The 24,994-nt window shown below is 47.3% G+C and overlaps 1 protein-coding gene across 3 annotated transcripts in view; it reads right to left on the bottom strand.

The window, feature by feature from the left end:
- Shrm (shroom) overlaps positions 1 to 24,994 on the bottom strand; it is a 1,346,254-nt gene that overhangs the window by 204,188 nt on the left and 1,117,072 nt on the right. For all 3 annotated transcript variants that reach the window (XM_076173405.1, XM_076173404.1, XM_076173406.1), the window contains one exon: positions 20,627 to 23,753. In XM_076173405.1, the coding sequence (XP_076029520.1) occupies positions 20,627 to 23,753 (3,127 nt within the window). The remainder of the gene's footprint in view (positions 1 to 20,626; positions 23,754 to 24,994) is intronic.

Genomic DNA, 24,994 nt, shown 5'->3' with positions numbered 1-24,994 from the left:
TAACCTTTGACCTCTTCGCTACGGTGGCACTCGTTAGGAATTCTTTCCTGGTCAACGCCACAAAATCTCATTCAACTCAGGAATGAGAAGACCTTGTGCTGAAAGGATTAGAATCTAAACTATCTTGGTTGACCTTTTCATTATAACGAAGACTGTTAAATGTTCAGTTTTGAATGAACTTCTGTAGACTTCGTTCAGCTGAAGGCACGAGCTTGCGCTGAAGAAGTCAAAGGAACCTCGTTAGTGGCTATTGCCTTGAACCAAGATCTGTGAAGTAGACGGGAACGAGGAATACTTGAGAGGTAATTACACGGATCAGCTTCATTTTAATGACTGGTCTCCACTCGAAAGAATTTTGTGTAACAGAGGGCCAAAGACGCGTCATAAAGTCCTCATACTATTGAGTGTATACTTCATCCTCATCCCCCCTCTCCCCCTCCCCCCCGCCACCCCCACATACTCGTACTAGTCCACCGATGCCACTTTGTGGGAATTTTCCCACAAATTTGTGGAAAGGTTTAAACTGCTTACCATTATTTTTGTGTAGAATCTGAAGAATTGTATGTTGCAATGAACTTATTTGTGTATATAATAATTCCTTCTTTTTGTGGGAAAAACGTGGACATCCAGATTTCCTTGTGGGAATTTTGTGGAAAAAACTTCACTCATTTGTGGGAACTGGCACAGATCACAGTAGCAACACTGTACTAGTCCTCCCACGGAGCCTAAGCAAGGACTAAGTTGTACCAAGAAGTTCTAAGATACTGGAGGTCCTACCAGGAGACTTCAATGCCCAAGAAGACCTCCTGAGGTGCCCAAGACCTACCAAGCCTTACCATGAAGGTTTGGTAGCCCACCGCCTGAGGTACCCAAGACCTACCAAGCCTTACCATGAAGTTTTGGTAGTCCACCGCCTCAGGTGCCCAAGACCTACCAAATCTTACCATAAAGGCTTGGTAGTCTACCTCCTGAGGTACCCAAGACCTACCAAACCTTACCATAAAGGTTTGGTAGTCCTTCTGCATCCTCCTCCTCCCAACGAATCTTATTATGGAATCATCCCAAGGACGCTACCGGGCATCATGTTCGAAGGTACTGGAGGTCCTACCAGGAGACTTCAATACCCAAGAAGACCTTCTGAGATACCAAAGACCAACCAGACCTTTCCATGAAGGTTCGGTAGTCCTTGTGTAGCATCCTCCTCCCAACGAATCTTATTATGGAATCATTCCAAGGACACTGCCGGGCATCATGTTCGAAGGTACTGGAGGTCCTACCAGGCCAACGAATCTTATTATGGAATCATCCCAAGGACGCTACCGGGCATCATGTTCCAAGGTACTGGAGGTCCTACCAGGAGGCTCTAATACCCAAGAAGACCTTCTGAGGTACCCAAGACCAACCAGACCTTTCCATGAAGGTTCGGTAGTCCTTGTGTAGCATCCTCCTCCCAACGAATCTTATTATGGAATCATTCCAAGGACATTGCCGGGCATCATGGCCGAGGTGACGAGTTCTTAGAAGTTCGGCCCGAGCTTCAGCACCGCCCAGGAACGACACCTCCGCCCCGCAGCCGCAGCCGCAGCCGCCGCCGCCGCCGCCGCTACCGCACGAAAGTCCGGGTCGTCGAATCCAATCTTCCTAGTTTCATAAATTCCTGAACAAAAACTTCGTCAACGGAAAAATTTCCTTGTGGCGTAATCATATTCGATAAGATGTGGGTTCGAATCCTGCACTCCTCTCCGATTCCCGGCAGTGACTGTTACCTACTGGTGGCGTAATCGTATTCGCTTATATGTGGGTTCGAATCCCGCGCTCTTCTCAGATTCCCAGCATTGACTATTACCTGCCCCAAGAACAAAGGGCAAATATAACGGCTTCGGCCGCAGCTACGCGCTTCCTGGCGTAGGCTCCTCACCTCCCTTCCTTACGAGTATGTTCTTTAAAGGGGATTGGATTCTAAAAATGGGATTACATATATCTTAATGGAGTAAGATCCTTTTTGATAGGGTTTAGTCCCTCTTATTGGGTTTGGATTCCCCATAGAGGATCCTAACCCTAATACATAAATAAATAATAAATGAATAAATAAATAAATAAAAATAAATGAATAAAAATAAATAGATATTAGATAAATAATAAATAAAGAGTCCAAGCACATTAAGAGGGGTCAAACTCCATTAGATATGATCCAATCCCTTAAAAATGCTGTAAATGAGTCTAATTCGTCAAAGCTCTTTTGTTACCTCAGCGTCCTAACAGATATAATTTTAATTGCTGCTTGGTTGCTACATTGCAGACATACCCGACAATTAATTAGTAAAATTTCTAGTAGTGAAAAAAAAAAAGAAAAAAAATCCATCTTTGGACGGCACGCCCATTACCAAATAAGGATATCACAAAAATGTCTGCGAATTTTGGAATCTGTCTGCACATTACATATTCAATTATTGAATTTTGGCGATTTTTTTTTTGAGCCGAGTGGAAGGTTCTTTTTTCTATCTTCTAACGCAGGTACTATAAAGACTTTATTCAAGTTTATTATCGTTGTCTAGAGTCGGGTATAATTAGATATAATAAATAAATTAAATAAATTAAAATTAGAACCATGACACGCAGAAGCGAGTTCGTGTTTCTTCGTCACACCTCTGAAACGAACTCACCAACTCTGTCGGACAACTGGAGGTGCAGGAAATAGTTGGTGAGGAGAAGTCTGGATCAGAACCAGCTGCAAGCGACGAGGAGAACCAGCTGCAAGCGACGAGCAGAACCAGCTGCAAGCGACGTTTTTTTCCCCACCTCTTCGCTACTGTGACGAACTCCAAACTTCATTTTGGACATCTGGGTGATGGTTGGACGTGGGATAGGTGTGGGATAGATGTGGGATGGGTGTGGGATGGAGTGGGATGGAGTGGGATGGGTGTGAGACGGGCCGTTTTTTTTTTTTTTTTTTTTTTTTTTATGCCTTGGCCGGCTACCTTGTATATAAGGCAAAAGATGCCTGATAGACCCTGTTCACATTAGCGGTTTGAACCGAGCGGAAACCGTGTTGGTACTACATAATCAAGGGAAAAATGCGCGGTTGTTTGTCCACTGACTTGCATTGTAACTAAACCTAAACCTCGGCGGTCAAAACCGCTAGTGTGAACACCTTATAGATAGATCGCCAGGTACGTTTCTATTTTTTCAATCTTAGAAACGTCACCATTGACGTAGGCATGAGGAGTCCTAGGTTTTCGTCATTCTAAGATTAAGAACCGTTGGGTAGCGGTTCAGTATGGCCACATTTCGTAGTGTAAAGGTTCTATCATCACGCGATCCACAGGCTGGTTCTTCAGCTGGGGAAAGCACTTTCGGTTGCAACGCGGTTCTACGAACCATTAGTGCAGTGCTGAGGATAACTGGTTCTACACAGGTTCTACGAACCGCTGGTTTAGTACCGAGGACTATGGTTCTATATAGGTTCTACGAACTGTTGGTTCAATACCTAGAACTATTGGTTCTACACAGGTTCTACGAACCGTTGGTTCAGTACAGAGGACTACTGGTTCTACACAGGTTCTACGAACCGTTGGTTCACAGGTTTTAGTAATTGGTTCAGTGCAAGTGTTCCGTTCTCTCTCTGTCTACAAGGGATGACTATATAATTTGATGCTTAGTGACCTAATACAACATAACACGTGACTTTCCAGGCTAGGTCGTGTCATATGATGACACGTCAGTGAGGAAGGTGTGACACGGGGACGGTATGTGAGCTCTTGGGAGGCAAATGTGACACGCCAGACACGTGTCACCACCGGATACAGGTCGCCTCCCCACGACACTTCACACATTCTCGTGAACAATTCGCGTTCGGTCGAAACCATTGTGGTCGAGATTATTCTTACAAGAATCAACGGAGAAGATACTTGGTCTTCCCAAGTAGGGATAACATGAAAATTCATAGGAAAAATATGAATACATACTCGAATCATATATATATATATATATATATATATGTCCCCGGCAGATGACGGTGGTTTGAACTTGCCGCGAGCGAGTTGGACCAAGGGCATAGTTCATCAAATTCCATGCTACAAAGTCCTATGTAAGGGGCACCGTCCTTGCCTTCTGATATAGGGAGTTCGCGACGTCAAACCGAATCATATATTATACACACACGCGCGCGCGTACACACACACACACACACACACACACACACACACACACACACACACACACACACACACACACACACACACACACACACACACACACACGAATACAACAAAATCATGAACTGTGATGTTGCCGCTGCAATTCATAAACTTGAAAGTCGTTACCAGTCCGGACCCATCACCCGAAGAAAACTGGTTACAACTCGGAACCCCCGAGTTCACTCCCTACAGTTACTCTCAAGAAGCTCCACGTTCACCCCGGAGTCGTATTCAATTCCCTCGAAGTCCTGGCCAAGTTGCTCGACGAGGTTCAAGAGAATCCTCGAAGTCAGATAAGGTTCTCCAGAAACCCTTTTCGAAGAACTTCTGGGGTCTATTGGTACATTTCGACCAGGATCTTCAAGAACGTTGGTGTCCAACATCGACGGTGTTCGGCCAAGGGAACCTTCAAGATCAGGACCTTTAAGACTTTCGGTACTTTTGGACCTCCGGGCATAAAAGACTTCTCAAAACACTCTCTGTCAACGGTACCTCCGAAGCACCTAGAACCTTTCTGTAGCAACTGGTACCTCTGCAACAGCTGGCACCTCTGCAGCAGCTGGTACCTCTGCAGCAGCTGGTACCTCTGCAGCAGCTGGTACCTTTGCAGCAGCTGGTACCTCTGCAGCAGCTGGTACCTCTGCAGCAGCTGGTACCTCCGCAGCAACTGGTACCACAGCAGCAACTGGTACCTCCGCAGCATCCGGTAACTATGCCACAAGTCACAAGATCGTTCACACCAACTGTCACCCCATACTCTGAGCCCAACCGGTACCTGCCAAATGAACTGCACCCTCGCATACATAATTACCCATCTAACGCGCCACCCAACCATCCCTAAGGCAGGGCGTGCAGGCGCGCGGGCGTGCGTGCGCGCGGGCGAGCCCCAATCCGGTCACCACCCAGACAGCAAGCCATAACCCAAGGTTACTCTCCGCTGCCGCCGCCATCGCTCGTCGACCGGAGCCCACCATTCACAAAAACACTTGATGAAGACTGGCGCGTCTTCGAATGGCCGTGAATGGGTCGACGGCGGTGAATATGCTGTATCTATTATGCTACGATTATTATGCTGGACCATAGCAGCATAATGTCTCTCCATCCAACGCGATCAAGACCCTATTATGTAATCCCTTGTGTATAGGGTTGTCAATTGTCTTCTTCATCCGGTCACCGTTATGCTATTTTATTCAATGTGTGTGGCCCATTTCGGTACCGAATGGGACGAAGAAGAAGAAGTAAAAGAAGAAGTAAAAGAAGAAATAAAACAATAAGTAAAAAATAAGTAAAAGAATAAGTAAAAGAAGAAGAAAAAGAAGATGAAAAAGACCCAGTACATAAGAACGTCTGAGATCGAACTCGTAGGGTCATGGATATTCCATGTTTTGAGATTCTTAGATGACATGGTCCACGTTGATTCTAAATTGATACTGGAATACTAGATACAAGGCGAGGCAGACATTCTGTGGTCATGCTAAGTCCTATGCTGAGATAAGTATATAATGGAATAACCGGATAATGCTGACCACAAACACTTTTACATCCATCACATAAAATCATTTTTACATCACGTAAACACATCCTTCCCTCTTTTTCCCTATCACTCATTCACCCATTCCCCGACTCCTAACCCTCCCCTACATTCACACACTCACATTCGTACCCCCACACCCACCCACGCCCACATTTGCACAACCACACCCACGCAACAAGGCGGAAGAGGAACACGTGGATGCAGTGGCCAGTGGTCAGCCGAACCGGTGACCGATCTCTGGCCTAGAGGGTCAAAGGCTAGGTCAAGGCGAGTCGCTCGTTGCCCATGGCAACCCGCGGGCGCAACACAGACTCTCGGCTGAGGCGGAGGTAACCGAAGATCGCACGAGGTAACAGAGGCCCGGGATATGGGGGTTATCACACTGGGTAATTTTGCCTTCGACATCCTACCTCCAACCTTCATTTCAATAACTAGAATATGACTTTGCATAAAGAAATCTAGACTTCTCTAAGAACATTTTAATTATGTCTAACATTCGTATAGGTTTACAGTATCTTAGTTCATCATTCACCTTTGCTGTATATGGCGGAAAGATAATCAATTTGATATTTGGAGATTTGAAAATGAAATATTGTAACCGAAGTCGTTTTTACTCGAACGAACTCTCAACTGTCGGCGTTGGTGAAGCCCGTGGAAGCCCAGTGTGATAAGGCCTTTAGTGGGCAACACACGAGCGGAGAAAATCGTTACACCGGATCAGTGGGGATAGACCTCGGGCTACCTGGCAGTTGGCAAAGGACATATTCACAAACTTTAGTCCATGGACTGTTGTCAGTGAACAAGAATAGTCTTATGCCAACCAGAGCTAAATCTAATCTAAAAGGGTTAAGTAAATAACTACATGACACTATCAACCAATAATTAGTAATTTGATTTGTGGTCACTCGACGATAGTGTTCCTAACAAGTGTTCTATCTCCAGTCATTCTAAGTCACTCGACGAAACTCCGCCGTAGAATCCTGATACATTTTATTTTGTTTATTTCCAGTAATTTTAATTAACCGAGGAAATGTTCACCGTAGAAGCTACCGATCTCCAACAGTTGTTATACATCGCGGAACAATGTTATTTAGTCGAAGTTCTTCGAAGGTGCGGCTTCGGGAGCTCACGAGACAAGGACAATACCAAAGTCGACCTCAACTCGACCGTGAAGGACGAAGTCGAGAAGCTTCGGGGGTGAACCGGCGGGCAAGAGAGATCGAGAGGTGTTGGGTCCATTCCTGGAACCACCCTTCCTCTCAAATCCTCCCCCTGGAAACGCCTTTCCAGAACTGGATTAACTAGCTACCTCGAGTCGTCAAAGCCGTTGTTTCTCACCTCCATCAAACATGCGAAACAATCTACCTGATAAAGGCGTTATCAAACTGGGTTGTTCTTCCTCCAACCTCCAGTTAATCGGTGGTACCGTCCACCTCCGGGACTTTTCCCGCTGTATAATGGCAAACTATTTTCTTTTTCTTTTTCAACAATTTACGTAGAACGTCATTTGATATGCTGGAGGAAAATTATTTTCCTCCAGCATATCAGATTCCTTCCCGAAAGCTGTGGACTGCAAATCTGCTCCAACAGTCGGAGGAAAAATAGCCCAGTGTGATAACGCTTTAACTCCAGAAGAGGGAGAAAGGAGAAGTAAGAAAACGCAACAAAGAAGAATCCATTATCGAATAAACTCTGGCCATACCCCTTCTCCCTTTTTGTGTCAGAAACTAAAGAAGTCGTTTTAATTCACTTTTCTACACTTTTTTTAATTTTCTTTGTCCACAACTTCCTTTTGCTTCGTGTCAATGACATTGCCTCCACACTTATCCTTTTTCCATCACTAAATTACATCAAATGAATTCTCCAGTTTTTTGGGGCCATTTTCGTTCCTTCTCCATCCTCCATACATTTCTAAGCCCTACATTTTTTGACAAGCCTTCTTCTATTCATTATACACGTCCAAACGTTCTTAAATTCCTTTTAAGTTACGCGACCCAATTCTTTCTTCAAATTTTCTTTGTTTCTCTACGCAGCGCCTATTTCAATATATCTTTTCCGTCTATATTTCACTCTCATATATCAATTTTATTTTCACTGTGCTCTCAACCACATAAATTTCCTTTCAAAGTCTTGTTCTCCTCCCTCCTCTTTCTCACTAATCCTGACACTTTTCCCTGAAATTATCACCGTTTCATTTTTATCCCATTCTACGCACCTGTGTCTATCACTAAGCGAATAAATATTATGTTTATTTTTAACACAACAGTCATGAGGCTTTCCTCTTTTCGTACACCTCTTCCTTGTTAATCTTATACTAGTCTTTCGTTTCTCCCAAATAGCTCCTAGTTCCCTTAACAACCACACTTCCTAAAGCGGGCCATACACGATCAATATTATTGCGCAATATTTCGTATTGTACAGTATTATTGACGGTGTAGGGATGCTATTGAAGAATGACACAATATATTGAAGATATCAAATGTACAGGCCTAACACTGCATCTTCTATACCATCCCTACATTCTCAATAATACTGTAAAATACGGAATATTGCGCAATAATATTGATTGTGTAGGGCACGCTTGAGTCTTCTATTAGGAACACATCTGTAGTTTGATTCACTTTGTATATCTACTTTCCCTCCCACAATGCCAGGTCACTTGGTCCATACACGTTAATACTAAACAACCAAGCTGACATAACAGACCCTTGATTCAGATCACCGAATGTACGTACGTACGTACGTACGTGCATGCGTGCGTGTGTGTGTATGTGTATGTGTGTGTGTGTGTTTGTCTGTGTGTATCTCTGCGAGTCTGTGTTTCTGCGTTAAAGGGAGTTATATCAGAGATCATTTCCCCCATCATTACTTGTACGGGGTACCTTTGTAGGGTGCATGTGTATGTATGTGGGTCTTTGTGTGTGTGTATGTAGGGGGGGGGAAGTTACATGAAGGACCAGTTCTCCCAGCATCACTTGTGCCGGGATACCTTTCTACTATCGCAACACTGGTGGGGATAACGGTCACACCTGCTTGGGGTAAACGAAGCCGGAGATAATTTTCTCACCGCACCGAGATGCAATTACGTATGTCCCAGTCACTATGTACGGTGATTCTGACGCCTAAGAACATTCTAACAAACAAAGGTCCATAACCTTAAGTATACATAACAGAAGCCAAATCATATTGGCTACCAAGAACTGATTTACCTTGTATATTGCGTAGAAATTTAAGAACTATTCATTGATCGTAGGCTTGGTTGATTGTCAGCCTATGGACAAGCGGGTGTTGTTTTCAAACATAAGGTGTCACAGCTTACACGTGTCTACATATTCTAGTGATGGGACTAAGTACCCCTATGTGTACACACGTCATGGCTGTACACGCGTTTCAATCCGTACAACTCTGTACAAATACATATACCACTGAGTACCCGCACAGATATCATGCTTGTGTAGATATCTCATACGTACACAAGCACGTTAACATGGTAATGTCCATACTTTGTACAACTGTGTACGCACAGGTGTCGTACACATGCAGGTCCCTTATCCACACATGCACGCACCGACGTGCACATACACACACAGGTGCCACAACCTGGGTGCATGTGTACAAGCAGGTGCCATAAACGTGCACAGTTCTCTGTATACACAGGTGCGGGTCGGAGTTGGCGCGACGTCATGCCCGAGGCGGGACGGGTCCATCTCGACCCAACCTGCTTCAGCCTCACACACACGCACACACGCACACACGCACGCACGCACGCACACATACACACACACACATACACACAGACGCGCGCACACACACACAAACTTGATTTTGCGAGATACAAAAACGGGTCACCACGAGCATAGCTCCCCTTCCCGTATAATACAACTAGGTAAATACTAGGTAAATACAACTAGGTAAACACACACACACACACACACACACACACACACACACACACACACACACACACACACACACACACACACACACACACACACACACACACACAAAACTCGGGGCGCAGTTGGTAGAGTTCCTGGCTGCCACTACAGAGGTCCGGGTTCGAATCCCCTCCAGGGTTGACATAATTTCAGTATCACTGCGAGTCGTTACTCCAACTCCCGTGGGCGGGGAGTTGGGTCTGTGTGTGCGTGTAAGGTCACAGCATTACCCATAGATCGGTCATATACGAGCTCTGAGCTCTCTTCTGGGAGGGAAATAGCTCTCGATCACAAGTCCAACACATGATCCAAAGACCATGTTGAATCACACACACACACACACACACACACACACACACACACACACACACACACACACACACACACACACACACACACACACACACACACACATACACACACACACACACGCTCCACTGCCAACTGTGTACTGAACGTACTATGCATTGTGTATACTATATCAAGTGCGCGGTGTGTTGGCTTATGTGTACGGTATGCATGTGCACTGTACAGTAGAATATACGTATTCTGCCGAACGTGGATGCTCCATGTACTGTGCGTTACATTGAGTATGTATGTATGTATGTATGTATGTATGTATGTATTTATGAATTATGTATGTTTGTATGTATGCATATACTGTATGTATATATATGCGTGTGTGTATATATGTATGCATGTATATATGTAGGGATTTGTATGCCTGTATATATGTATATGTATGCCTGTGCATATGTAAGTATATGTATATATGTATACTGTATATGTATGCATGTATATATGTTTGCGTGTATGTATGCGTGTATGTATGCATGTATATAGTAGAGGTTAGTGTTCCTTTGCTCTCACATATATACTGTACAATGTTGTGTATACAGTGTGATATCATACTATGTGTACTGTATGTATACTTCGTATGTACCATATACGTGTTTATTCCTGACTATGCAAGCACTATATTCTACACTGTGTAGGTACACTGAACCGGCCTTATGAAGTTGCACACAAACAACGAGAATACTGAAGTTCGAATCCTGAATGTACACTGTTGGTTAACAACTTGTTCTTCAAACAGTAACCAAATCTAATCATTCTCGATGCGAATGCGACAACACAGAACGTTTATGGCTAACATGGATATTATATGACCCATTGCATGCATGCATGCATGCATGCACACGCGCGCAAGCACACACACAATCGGGATTGGTTGAATTCAAATGGAAGATTATAAAGTTCAAATTAGTTCCTTGAAGGAGTCGCTATGTAAGATAAGATGCATAAAACTTTAGTTTCAATTGATTTTTTTATTGTAAATAAATAGACAGATAAAAATAACTATGCTGTTTTTATGTCTCTAACCTTCAAAAACACGTCAAGACAGTGTCTGCTTTGGAGCGAATTCTGGTGTTTTAGCTTCGTTTATTGGCTGTAGCACCTTAGTTATTACGAATGTTATTGTGGTTTTAGCCTACGGGCCTCGTTGAGGGCTGTAGGTATGGGAATAACTTAAAAACGGCGAAAGAAGAGGTTGTTGTTGTATGTGCAGTTTATTCATTGATGTGGTACCCATCAGCCATTTATTTGTGAAGTTTGATTTGTTACACAAAATATACATCCACACATTCACGAGGGGTCTGATCTCAGAGATCGTACCCTTAGCTAAACAAAATTGTCTGACCTTAACCATATTTGTCATTAAAATGGTGTTGGTCAAAATAGAATCTACATGGAGGATCAAAGCTTAATTTTACGTTAACCTTGCCTAGGTTGGGAGAGTTAAGGACAGGATTCCCTTACATTCGACCCCACGACCTTACTCTCTGGATTGGCTAAGTAGACCTACGTCTGATGCTGGTTGAATAAACGGATGACAAGGAATCATAATTCAATCTGACCGATTCATGCGGGTACTAAATTTACGTGTAATGGTATAAAGCGTATATTGGTATGAAGGTATATTGGTGTGAAGGTATATTGTTGTGAAGGTATATTGGTATGAAGGTATATTGGTATGAAGGTATATTGATGTGAAGGTATATTGATGTGAAGGTATATTGGTGTGAAGGTATATTGGTGTGAGGGTATATTGGTGTGAAGGTATATTGGAATGAAGGTATATTGGTGTGAAGGTATATTAGTATGAAGGTATATTGGTGTGAAGGTATATTGCTGTGAAGGTATATTGGTATGAAGGCACATTGGTATAAAGCGTATATTGGTATGAAGGTATATTGGTATGAAGGTATATTGGTATAAAGCATATATTTGTATAAAGTTATTTGCATAAAGCGCTTTTTCCCTGCCCTGCAGTGTAAAATGCTGTCGACATCACTGAGACAAGTAGCATTTAGAAAGACACTGAAAACGACGCACGTTTGTTTATGAACGGAATACAATTCATGACGTCATCATCGCAGATGGCGCTCCGGGCAGTTTGTCGATGCAGAACCAGCAGAAACCGGATTATTCTTTTTTTTTCAAATTTAACCTTCTTTGTAGAAATTGTTCATCTTTTATATCAATTCGCGAACATAGCTTCTTAAGTGTCCACTGATGCTACCAAGTGATTTTATTCAGAGAAAACTCTCCGGATAACCGCGTCGATACCACATAGTAAAAAAAAAAGACCGGTTGTGTGTGAACGCGCCTCCATTGACTTACACTGTAACTGAACCGCCGCGGTTGAAACCGCTAGTGTGAACTGGTCAGGCGATATCACTAAGCTGTTGCAAACCTTTATTCACTTTGTTCCGACTAAGGCCATTAGAGACTTTCAAGCATCTGAAGGAGCGGACGTTGGGCTGAGGAGGACCTCAGTCCTTCGACATCGCCTTCAGGCCGATCTCTCCCCCCTCTCCCCTCCCCCCTCTCCCCCTCCCCCCAAGCTGCACGAAATCGCCTCTTCTTAACCAGGACAAACCACAAAGCCAGTGTCGACCGAGTTAATGTATAATCTCGAACGCAAACAGATTAATTCCTCCTCTCCTTCTCTCTTTTGCAAGCATACATACACAAGTACAAATACCGTTGTGGAAAGGAAGGAGAGATGGAGGGAGGGAGGGAGAGAGAGAGGAGAGAGAGAGGAGAGAGAGAGAGAAGAGAGAGTGAGAGAGGTGGAAAAGAAAAACGGAAACAGGCAGGAGAATGAAAATGTACGAATAGTTTAAGATATGGTGTGAGGAGGAGGAGGAGAAGGAGGAGAAAGAGGAGGAGGAGAAGGATGGGGAGGGAGAAGGGGTGGAAAAGGAGAAAAAGGAGGAAGATGAGGAGGAGGAGAAAGAGGAGGAGAAAGAGGGGGAGAAAGAGGAGGAGAAAGAGGAGGAAGAGAAAGAGGAGGACGAGAAGGAGACGTGGAGGGGGTGGGGATGAGGTGGGAATGGGAAGGAGAGGAATGAAGGAGAAAAGTGGGTAAGGCGAAAGGAAGGAGATGAGGCGGGGGAGAAGGGGATTGGGGAAAGGAGGGAAGAAAGCGAAAAGGGTTAAGGAAGAAGAGAGGAGGGGAGGGGGTAGGGAGGAGAGGGGAGTAAGGAGGAGGGAGTAAAGAGGAGGGGAGGAAGGGAGTAAGGGGGTAATGAGGAGGGGAGGAGGAAGGGGGTAAAGAGGGGAGGAAGGGAGTAATGAGGAGGGGAGGGGAGGGAGTAATGAGGAGGGGGAAGGGAGTAAGGAGGAGGGGAGTAAGGTGGAGAGGAGAGGAGATAAGATGGATCGGGGGAGATTGAAGAGGAGTGTATGGGTTACGGAGGGAAGGAAGGAAGAAGGGGAGGAGGGAGGGAAGAAGAGGAGGAGGAGGGAAGGAATGGGAGGAATAATGAAGACGTGAGGGAGGAGGAGGAAGAGGAGGAAGTGGAGGTACAGAGGGAAGAGGAGGAAGAGGAGGAAGAGGGTGAGGAGGAGGAAGAGGGTGAGGAGGAGGAGGAGGGGGAAGAGTGGGAAGAAAGGGAAGAGGAGGAAGAGGAGTAAGAGGAGTAAGGAGGAGTAAGAGGAGTAAGGAGGAGGAAGAGGAGGAAGAGGGCGAAGAGGAGGAAGAGGGCGAAGAAGAGGAAGAGGGCGAAGAGGAGGAAGAGGAGGAAGAGGGCGAAGAGGAGGAAGAGGAGGAAGAGGAGGAAGAGGGCGAAGAGGAGGAAGGGGTAAAGCTGGGCACGGAAGTCTGGCAACACTGCAGCATCTGGGTCAACGACTTTGGCAACAGCGCATCAGCCAGGTGAGGTGAGGTGAACTCCAGTGAAAACGGGCAAGGAGGAGGGCAAGGAGGTGAGCGAGGGGGAAGGCGAGGAGGAGACCGAGGAGGAGAGGAGAGGAGAGGAGGAGAAGAGGTGAGAGAAGTGCGAGATATGAACGGGGGACATGAGAAAAGAAAATCAGGAGGAAGAGAAGAAAAGAGATCAGAAGAAAGATAAAGAGAGACGGGGAAAGGATGAAGTAAAAACACGAACCAGAAGAAGGAAGGAACCATGTATTACGGCGTATTGTAATTAACATGTAACTAACATGTATTTAACATATATCTAATATGTAACTGTTCTGGCTGTCACTGATGAAGGAAGTGTGCGTGCGTGCGTGCGTGCGTGTGTGTGTGTGTGTGTGTGTGTGTGTGTGTGTGTGTGTGTGTGTGTGTGTGTGTGTGTGTGTGTGTGTGTGTGTGTGTGTGTGTGTGTGTGTGTGTGTGTGTGTGTGTGTGTGTGTGTGTGTGTGTGTTTATGAACATGTAAAGAAGAACGTACAAGAGGAAAGGTTCCGAGTTCAACAAGTCTGGACGTAATCTTTGGTAAAAAGAACACAAGAATTAAGAAGATTCCAAGGGACCATAAGGCCTATACTAGGTAGTTCCATGTCCCTTACCACTCGCCATCCCTCTCCATGAAGTTATCTAATACTTTTTTTTTTAAACAAATTGTTTCAGTGCTCACAAAGTAACTAAGTCTATTCTATTCGTTTACTACTATGAATGTACATGTTAGCCCTTTCTGTACCACGATTTTTTTTCTTTTGGCAAAAAAAAAAAAGATTAAATTTAGAAAAAAAACCTGGGTTTACTGGGTTTGAAGATTGTGAAGTACAAATACGGACTCATGCAAACACACAGACCTCTGCCTTCGCATCAGCACAAACCAAAGGTTTCTTCGTTCCCGTTGGAAAAAAAGTCACTTAGGCCAGTCAGGCACAGTGGAACTCACAATACAGACGCAATACTTAGACATTTACACAAATGACAGCCACAGGCACAATACAAAATAGGCACAAAGACAAGACAGCCACAGACACTAACAAACCACAGAGATTTTGACAGACAGACAGGTACAGACCGCTATATAGATGGACAGACACTCCCAACCCACACACAAACCACAATCACACAAATCTTGATAGGCGTACAGACACACTAACAGACGGGTACAGACAGATGTATAGATGGATAGACAAACATGCATAATGCACTCCCAACCCATACAAACCACAAGCACACAGACCTTGACAGACTTATAGACACATCCACTAACAGACAGGCACAGAAAGATGGATTTATGTACAGACACGCATGGACAATGCACTCCCAACCCACATACAAACCACAAGCACACAGATCTTGACAGATGTACACACACACTAACAGACGGGTACAGACACAGATGTATTGATGGGCAGACACACATGCACAATGCACTCCCAACCCACACACAAACCACAAGCACACAGACCTTGACAGACTTATAGACACATACACTAACAGACAGGCACAGACAGATGGACAGACACATGCACAATGCACTCCCAACCCACACACAAACCACAAGCACACAGACCTTGACAGACTTATAGACACATACACTAACAGACAGGCACAGACAGATGGACAGACACATGCACGATGTACTCTCAACCCACAAGCACACAGACCTTGACAGACTTATAGACACATACACTAACAGACAGGCACAGACAGATGGACAGACACATGCACGATGTACTCTCAACCTACACGCAAATACCCTACCACCTGGCACGTAACCGAAGCCAGAAACTCGAGTAGACGAAGACCCTGAGGCTCGTGGTGTAGTTTGCACGATGTCCCTCGCGTGGGCGGCAGACCACGAAGTCACAGGAGGCGTCGATCTCGCTCTAGCAGAGCTGACTCCCCACTGTCAAGTAGATTCCCTTAGAATGACGAGTTCGTTTCCCGGAGGGGTCGAGGAGAGGACGGGAGAGGCATTGAACGGTATCTGCATCCCACGATATAACCGCTGCCGTTGAGTTGTATTCGTTAACGACTGATTGTGACCGTTGCATCGATAATGATAAATAGTAAGTTTTGGCTCGCGTCTCATAGACTAGAATCCTGCAGCCCTAAATAGTCAGCTACAGACACAAAGATAAGATACCCACAGACACTGACAAACCACAAACACAAAATTCTTGACAGACATACAAACAGGCACAGACAAATGTATAGATGGACAGACACACATGCAGTGTACTCCTATGGTCACCCATGGTCCTCAGGTTCTCCTGTAGATCTTCCTATGAAATAGGACGTTGTGTTATTATTGGTTTATAGGAGACAGGGAGTAGTCACCGTTTGCAAGTTCTCCTTTGCCAAAAAAGTAAGAGAGTCAAAGCCGATTGAGATCTTAGAACTGATCCTAAGACACAAGAGACCTGATAACCTGCGACTGTTACGGCCTATTCTTCCTACCAACCACCCACGTTAACACAATACAGACAACAATCCAACGTTTCTTCCTTGAGAGATTTGCGGAAGGGCTCGAGGACTGTTGCTGAAGGTAATAACTACTATCATTACAAATTTGCTTATCTGCACTGCGTTTGATCAACTTTGACAATACAGGGTGGCGGGGTGGGATGTAGTGATGTCAGAAGGCCCTACACGTGAAGAAACTTCTTCCTAATCCTTCTTGTTCTGGATGCTACCTGGCTATTTCATTCACCTCCGTAACACCCCATCACTAGTGATTTGGAGGTATGGATAGTTGCTCACCGAACAATTGATCACCTGATAATTGACCACTCGACAATTGATCACCGGACGATTTATCACTAAGTCAATTGATCACCGGACAACTGATCATAAAGTCAACTGATCGCCGGACAACTGACCACTGAACAATTGATCACCGGACAACTGGCCACCGGATAATTGATCACCAAGACAAATGACCACCGAACATGTGAGAACTAGGGGAGTTTAAACATATCTCTATTAACCCCTTCCGTACCGGTTGGCTCTTTTCCTTTTCACCCGGTTGCCGCCAGGCGATTTTATTCACGCCCGTGGCACCCACCGCGCGGGGCGGAAGGGGTAAATTCCTGTCAACGTGGGCGGGAAACCAGTTCAAGAAAGGCGTGTATGCCTGACGACACAAAGAACTTTGCGACGCTGCCGTCACCAATCGCAAAACGAAAGAAAGAAAAAAATATATCAAATCATAATCGAGTGAAACGATGGGTTTTGTCGATGGACAGTGGGCAACCTACAACACGAATACTGTACGATTCATCGTTGGGCCAAAGCGGGTCCTCAGGTTGCAGGTTGTGATCTCGTTAGCGCGACTTGCGCAACCTCTTTTGTCAAGAAGGCTGCACCTCTCCTCTCCCCCTCTCCTCCCCTCCTCTCCAACACCCACCTCTTCCCTCATCCCTCGTCAATTCACCCCCCACCCTCCAAGCACCCACCCACTCCCTCTGTACGTTCCAACACACCCACAACCACTACAAAGCACCTGACAGACAACCTTCGATCCTTCTTTTCTCAGTCTCGGAACGAAAAGACCATCAGAGGAAAAGAATTCTTGTAGAGGACCATTTGGTCCCTGCCGAGTCACGGCACTGGAGAGGATACTGACCTGCCACTTAGCCCACTAAATACGAACACTATTCTGAGGTTCTATTCTGGCTAACGTTAAACTATCTAGTTCAGTCAGAAGGCAACAGAAGAGGTCAATGTAACTGCCTCACTTGCTCAGCCTAGTTAGCCTCAATGTCTTCTTCAGATATTTCGTCCTGGTTAATGTAAGACGATTTCATTCGGTTCATAGGGGCACCTCTGAATGATAAAGGGTTTACCTCGTACTTGGGTTAACCATAGTAAAATAAGTCATGTGTGTCAAACACTGAAGGGGAACGACGCAGTCACATTACTTCGTCGCTGTAGGTCCTCTAACTTAAATAGTACAGAAATGAAGGGATACATGTATGTATGTATGTGTGTGTGTGTGTGTGTGTGTGTGTGTGTGTGTGTGTGTGTGTGTGTGTGTGTGTGTGTGTGTGTGTGTGTGTGTGTGTGTGTGTGTGTGTGTGTGTGTGTGTGTGTGTGCGTGCGTGCGCGCATGTCAAATCACTCAAGGTCAAGAGACTAGTTTATCGACCTTAAAATCGCCCATCATTCTACCCACGAGTTCGTCCGTAACACAAGGTCTCTTCCACTGCTGGTGCAACGTGGGCGATAATCCTCGCGGGTTTTCCTGTTATACCAACGACCCTTATTTGTTACCATTACTTTGCACAACCTGATCCCCTTCCACAATCTACAGGAATTAACTCCACTCCCCCCCCCCTGAGGGAGCTTCGACCCCCCCCCCATCGTACTTAGTGCCACTTTTCCTTTCAATATGGCATCCATTCCCCCCCCCCCCAACTCAGTACCGGAGAGTGGCCGCTGAAACAATTGTTCGTTTTAAGTGAAGATTAGGTAACTTTATGGGTGGGGATGAAAGGCTGTACGGGGCATGAAACTGCTTAGTGTAGGGCTTATGGCTTCTTACAGTCTGTTACATTCTTATGTTCTTCTGAGAGGCAAAGAAGAAGAACGACGGGGTTTCTGGTAAAGACATAAGAGTCTGTCCGTGGATCCTGAGGGGTCCGACCCCGTGCAACTGCTTAGTGTAGGACTTATGGTTTCTTACAGTCTCCTAAATTCTTATGTTCTTCTGAGAGGCACAAAAGAAGAGCGACAGGGTTTCTGGTAAAGACACAAGAGTCTGTCCACGGCTCCTGAGGGCCCCGACCCCGTGCAACTGTTCTCCGAGATCAAGTCCGAATTAATGCGCCCAGGCCAGTTACTTGGATGTTGTTTGTGCCGGATCAGGGAGCTTAGTGGTGTTGTTGTTTTCCTTTTTCTCGTTTGGTCGGTAAATACCGGATTAACTCGTCCCCATGAAAATTCAAAAGTCCCAAGAAGAACCGACTTAAGTTGGCAGAAGCCGAGGGTCAATGTCTGACCTTAAGGGAGAACAGAATGTCCATAGCAATGACACGTCAGTCCGTCGGACTCAATCATCATATTCTCATAAACCTCCCATAACACGTTCAAGATTCTTGTCAAATTTTGTGAATTCGAAGAACTGGAAGACGACTTCGATTACACTATTCCAGACTTCCCAAAGGACAATTCAACATGTCTAATATTCGTTTAGGTTTGACTTCTCTTAGTTCGTTACTCAGCTTCTCAATATATGACGCTAAGATGATTTGACATTTGGGGATCTGAAAAACACGATTAAAAGATTGCAACCTAAGTCGTTTCTATTCAAACGAACTCACTTGGAGTCGCATATATAAGGCAGGGGATTAAAGGGTTAATCATTTGCTTCGATCTAAGACATGTACTCGTCCTGCCTGGCGCCAGTAGATTTTAGTCAACCGTGGGTGAACATCTTCAGGCAGTCAACTCATTTTCTTCGATATAGTACCTTCACATATTCTTTTCAGGCTAATGTCACACAATACTACTGAGCTCATTGTACGATCAATAAACGGGCGCACAGACACACAGACACAGGCACACACACAAACACAAACACGCAAACACAGACACACACAAACACAGACACACAGACGAACACAAACATGTGAACTCTGTCTATTCACTCGAGACGAGCTGAACTACTACGACAGTTTTACTTCTTTTACCGAGCACCAATACTTTAAGAAATATTGATGAAGTTGCTTTCTTAACTGTGCATATAATAGTGTTCAATTCTCTTTTAAAGTCAACAACTTTGTGTGTGTGTTCATGTATGTATACACATGTGCGCGCACTCGTGTACGTGTCTACATACGTACAGGCACACGTGGCTGCACCTTGTAGAACAGGAAGGAACCCATTCCGCCAAACAATAAAACATAAGAACACGGAGATAACCTACATTGCACTCGCCCGTACCTCCTTTCGCTCGACTACTTCAATACTTTTATTTTTTAGTTTCCACACGACTCGACTACCGAGACCTGCGTTCATCCCCCTGGCCTGCAGACCCTCGTGATGAGGTGTCCAGAAACAAAGGGGCATCTTCGCCACTTCGAGTTAAAGCAAAGGATCATGGGAACCGTAAGCCTCCTCTATATATATTCCTGTGCTCAACTCAAAAGCAGTAAAAGTGGCGGGGATGCCCCTCTATTTCTGGATGCCTCATCTGTGGATAGTTAGCCTAGGTCATTGGCCAGCGATCTGAAGACTGAAGAGTTCCCTTTCCTAAGGGTCTTATGTCCTAGACGTGGGGACATGAAGTAAATATTTATTTAGGATCTGCCTGGGAGCTTGCCAAGAAGGGAAAGTACGGCTATGCTATTTCGCGGCGTTTATCCACCTCCATCGATTCATTGACAATTCTTTTCCAAGTTAAGGCTACCAAACTAATTTTGTTTTTGTCATTACATAATCCAAAACATTATGACCGAAATGGAAGACTAAACCCAAGGAAAGAATTCTGGGCATCAACCCATTTTCGTACGTCTGTCCATTGAGGCTGCTAGTTACCTTTACAACTCTTCTACAGAAAGAAATATGAAAAACACGTGTGATATTGTGACTCATCTTCACAGTTTTTGCGAGCTTTGAGAATACACCATAAAACACCATACAAATATTACCTTAATCTATGATAAGAAAGTCCACTTGAAATCGAACAAATCGTACTTACCTCATGTTGCTGTAATTTGAGTGGTAGTTGGAGGTCCGCCTTGGGCGGCACAGAATCCGAAGCGACGGATGAGCGTTGAGATCCGCCCCTGGAATGGCTAGGGGAAAGGCCTCTAAGAACATCAGCGCTTTCTCCGTTGTCACTGACGGAGTCCCGACTGACCGAACGCCTCCGTGGAGGTCGAGACGGGTGTCCGTCCTTCTCGCCTTCAGGAACACGTCCTAAGCGCGCCACGCCTTTACCGGCCAGACCTGATCGGTCGGCCCTGGCGGCGCCTCCGCCGGACCATTTTCCCTGGCAGGAGTCTTGGCTCGATAAGGACGAATTCAGACTGCTCTGACTTCCTGCGCAGCTCAAGTCGTTACTTGAGGATGACGATGCTCCTGCCACGTTCTTTCCGGTATGACGCTCGTAATAGGACATGACTGCCTGCTTTTGGATGCTTTTTAACGTCGCGTCAGACACCTTACACTTCTTCTCGGGGTCTAAGTACGAGTAAGACATCGAGGAGCTCCGTGTGGGGTCCATTCGGTCCAGGCGCTCGATGCGTTCGACATCAGTTGTGTACGAATTCAGAAGGTTCTGGAAGGTCTCGTGACCGTATTCTTTCCTTGTGGGAGAGCGTGAGTTTCCAGCTGTAGCTGTCGCCGAAGTTGGAGAACGGAGAGTACCAGTATCCTCACAGCGCTGCTCCATACACACGAGATCAAGGCGGAGGTCGCGGTCCTTGGCAGCGCCTCCGCCGGCGCAGTTGAGGACATCACTCCAAGAGTCTTTCCTCTTCTCCCGTTCTGGGCAGACGGAAGCATCCCTCGGGTCCAAAGTGTCTCGAATGTCATTGCTTACGCTCGGTCTCGTCTCCCGCGAGGACGACGACGACGACTCGCTGTGCTCCCGAAGGTCCCGGTTGGAGCTCCTGCTGTGTTTAGCCTCGCGCGGGTCCCTGTTAGCCTCGTCCCACGCGCGCCTCGCGTCTCTGGTCTCGCTTGGCTCTCGAGAGACTCTCAGGGCTTCGAGGCTAGAGGTAGCCCTCGACTGCCTCTCGAGTTCATGGCCGGTAGTTGCCCTTGACTGTCTTTCCAGTTCGTGGATTCTCTCGGCCACAGAGGGCGGTTTGCTGAAGTCGACCGAGGGACTCCGTGGCGCCTTCCCTGGGGAGTGGGGAGTCTTACTCCCTGGGGAATGCTGCACCTTGTTCCCAGGGGAATGCAACGTCTCCCGCTGTTCAGCCCCCGGGGCTTCGGTGATCTGAGACAGCGGCTGCGTGTATGAGTACGACGGGAACTTTTTCAGATTGTTCACCTCGTTGTTTCTTTCGACCTCCCGGTTCCATTTACCATCCCTGGAAGACCTGTGCAAGCTGGAGTCGGAGTCCCCCCTGGAGCTCCTGACGGAGTCTCGGTAGCCCCTGTGGTCGTGAGATCCCTTACCTGGGGGAGGCTTGCCCCGGACTTCAGATCCATAATAAAGTACCGATTCACTGTTGTGGCGCTGAGGCGCTTGCACGCGCGCACTGTGGGCCACGTTGTGGTCGGCCCGCATGTCCCTGGAGGTCCCCGACATGATCGAGATGTCCGAGAGGGATCCATGCCACTTGAGGGTCTCCGAGGAGGAGGCCGAGGACGAGTTCGTGACTACTGTCGTGACGCTTTCTCTCCCGTTGCTGTATCTGGCGGAGTCTGCCACGCTCTCGCTCTCCCCCCGGCAGGAGTCCCTCTCGGAGGTGACGCTCCCGCCGCTGCTGCCTACTCCTCCACTGCCGCCGCCGCCGCCGCCTCCGCCGCCTCCACCACCATCCCACATCACCGGGTCTCGACGGAGTTGGTCGATGAGGGGCGTTGTCGCCGTGACGTCACCATAGCCATACTCGTACCTTCGGGCGAACTCCTCCAGCTGTGCAGGAGTGACTTGCCCTAGGGATGCCTCGCCCATGTTGACGTCACGCTCCGGGGGAGAGGGGATGTTGTAGTCCTTGTCCCCCAGCCGGAGGCCGTCTCGGTCGTAGGGTGGGTAGTAAGACGTCGGCTGGCCGTAGTAACCGTCCATAAGCGAGTAGCTCGAACTCCCGAAGAGGTCGTCGGTCAAGTGGGACTCGAAGACGTCTGGGGTGATCTTCTCGCAGCGCTCCATGACCGTTCGGAGCTGCTTCTGGATTCGGGGGTTGAACTGCTTCTTCATGTAAGGACGAGTGTAGCCTCCGGCCTTCTCCTTCGGGTACTCCGACTGCTCCGTCCACGACTTGGAGCGGTGGGAGCCCTGTGGTGCAGGAGCCAGGCCCGGCGGATCGGGCAGGCCCGACACGTTGGCGTCGTTGATAGGAGCGGCTCCGCTGCCGGGCATGATCTGACTGGCTGACCCCGCGGGTACGGGCCAAGAAGGGTACTTCTCGTGTCCGGACCCGTACTTGATGTACTTGAGACTAGAGGCGTCGCGGACCGGGGGTGGCGGAGGCGAGGACGGGTGCCGCGTGCACACCGAACTGCTGTTGGAGGGTGACAACCTCGCTGGAGGAGGGGGCGGCGGAGGCGCCGAAGACGAAGACGAAGAAGGGGAACCGTTCGAGGAGGACGACGACACCGGGGGTAGTGGAGGGGGAGGAGGGGACGGAGGGCATGGGATCTGTTGGAACGCGGGGCCTGGCGGAGAGTACGGAGGAGGAGCTGTGCTCAAGTCGGGTTCGGAGACGTTCCACGAGTTCGGGTATTTGTGAGACCCGCCGAGGTTGCTGTAGGAGAAGAACCTGACCCGGTCGAGGCCATGGTGGTGCCCGTGGGGCGAGAGGTCGACTCTGGGGCTCAGGTCGTCCGGTTCACTGTAGTTCGAGGCGTTGGAGTGCTGTCTGCTGTGGTAGGACCCCGCCGATCCCGAACTGAGAACGGAAGGTTGCATGGAGTGGAGGAGCTGGTACGAGGAGGACCTTAGGTGATGGGCGTAGTCCTCACGGTCGGGCGTGTCATCCGCGCCCATGGCCGCCGCGTCCCAGTACCGCCCGCCCATGCGAGTCGTACTGTTTCCGGAAGAGGAGGAGGTGCCTTGTGCCGAGGACGCCTGCAGGTAGGAATACATGGAACACTTCTTCGTCAGCACCAGGTCGTTGCCGTCCGCATCGTCCAGGTTGGGCGTTGACCTGCGGGAGAGGAAGACATTGTCAGTATACGTAGAACAAGAGACCGGGGAGGCGGGGTCATGCGGGGTCATGCAAGGTCACAAGCACAAAGAGCATAGTGCTCGAAGTCGTACCCTCACATTGTCGCAAAGGTATGACGTCACAAAGAAACGACGTCGCAAAGGCACCACGTCGTAAAAGAATGAAATCACAAAGGTACGATATCGCAAAGATACGACGTCGCAAAGGCTCAGAATGCTCAAAGTCGCAAAGGCATGACGTCGCAAAGGCACGACGTCGCAAAGGCACGACGTCGCAAAGGCACGACGTCGCAAAGGCACGACGCCGCAAAGTAACGACGTCACAAAGAAACGACGTCGGAATATCACAGAGGGAATGTGACAGGACATCAAATAGTTCTGTGTATGGTGTAACCAGTTCACTCGTTACATCAAATCAAAACAGTAACGTTAGAAAAAGACCGTAACATCGGAGTCGAACCGTAACGGGTGAGATGACCGTTACGGTGGGGCATGACCCCGTAACAGTGACCGTCAATGTGACACGGGTTGGGAGGAGGAGGAGGAGGAGGAGGAGGAGGAGGAGGAGGAGGAGGAGGAGGAGGAGGAAGAGGAGGAGGAGGAGGAGGAGTGGGAGGAGGAGGAGGAGGAGGACGAGAAGGAGCACGAGGGGAAGGAGGAGGAGGAGAAGCAGAAAGAGGATGAGGAGGAGGAGAAGGAGAAGCAGAAAGAGGAGAAGGAGAAGCAGAAAGAGGAGGAGGAGGAGAGGATGATGATGAGGAGGAGGAGGAGGAAGAGGAGGAAGAGGAGGATGAGGAGGATGAGGAGGAAGAGGAGGAAGAGGAGGATGAGGAGGAAGAGGAGGAAGAGGAGGATGAGGAGGAAGAGGAGGAAGAGGAGGAGGAGGAGGAGGAGGAGGAAGAGGAGGAGGAAGAGGAGGAGGAGGAGGAGGTCCTGGGAGCAAGAAGGGCACAACTTCTGGGTACACAAAAGGCAAAGCGCCTTTCCACTCTTCGGGTCCATCTGGAGGTGTCTGCCGTATCTGACAAAGGGCAACAAAGGGTAATGAACAGCATCGACCATCGCACCTTTGTGAGTCTTTGTCAAGGCAGGTTTCAAAATGAGGTGGTGGTGGGGGGGGGATTCTTTTTCTAAAATATTCGCTCGCGAGGTAATTCATAAATCTATATTGTTTGTCGTTCAGTCTACGTTGACCATTTCTCTCTCTCTCTCTCTCTCTCT

The sequence above is a fragment of the Oratosquilla oratoria genome, chromosome 34 (assembly GCF_046742065.1).
Source record: "Oratosquilla oratoria isolate Oo_2021 chromosome 34, ASM4674206v1, whole genome shotgun sequence".
Classification (NCBI taxonomy): Eukaryota; Metazoa; Arthropoda; class Malacostraca; order Stomatopoda; family Squillidae; genus Oratosquilla; species Oratosquilla oratoria.
The sequence above is the reverse complement of the archived record's forward strand: the minus strand, read 5'-3'. Positions and strand labels throughout refer to the sequence as shown.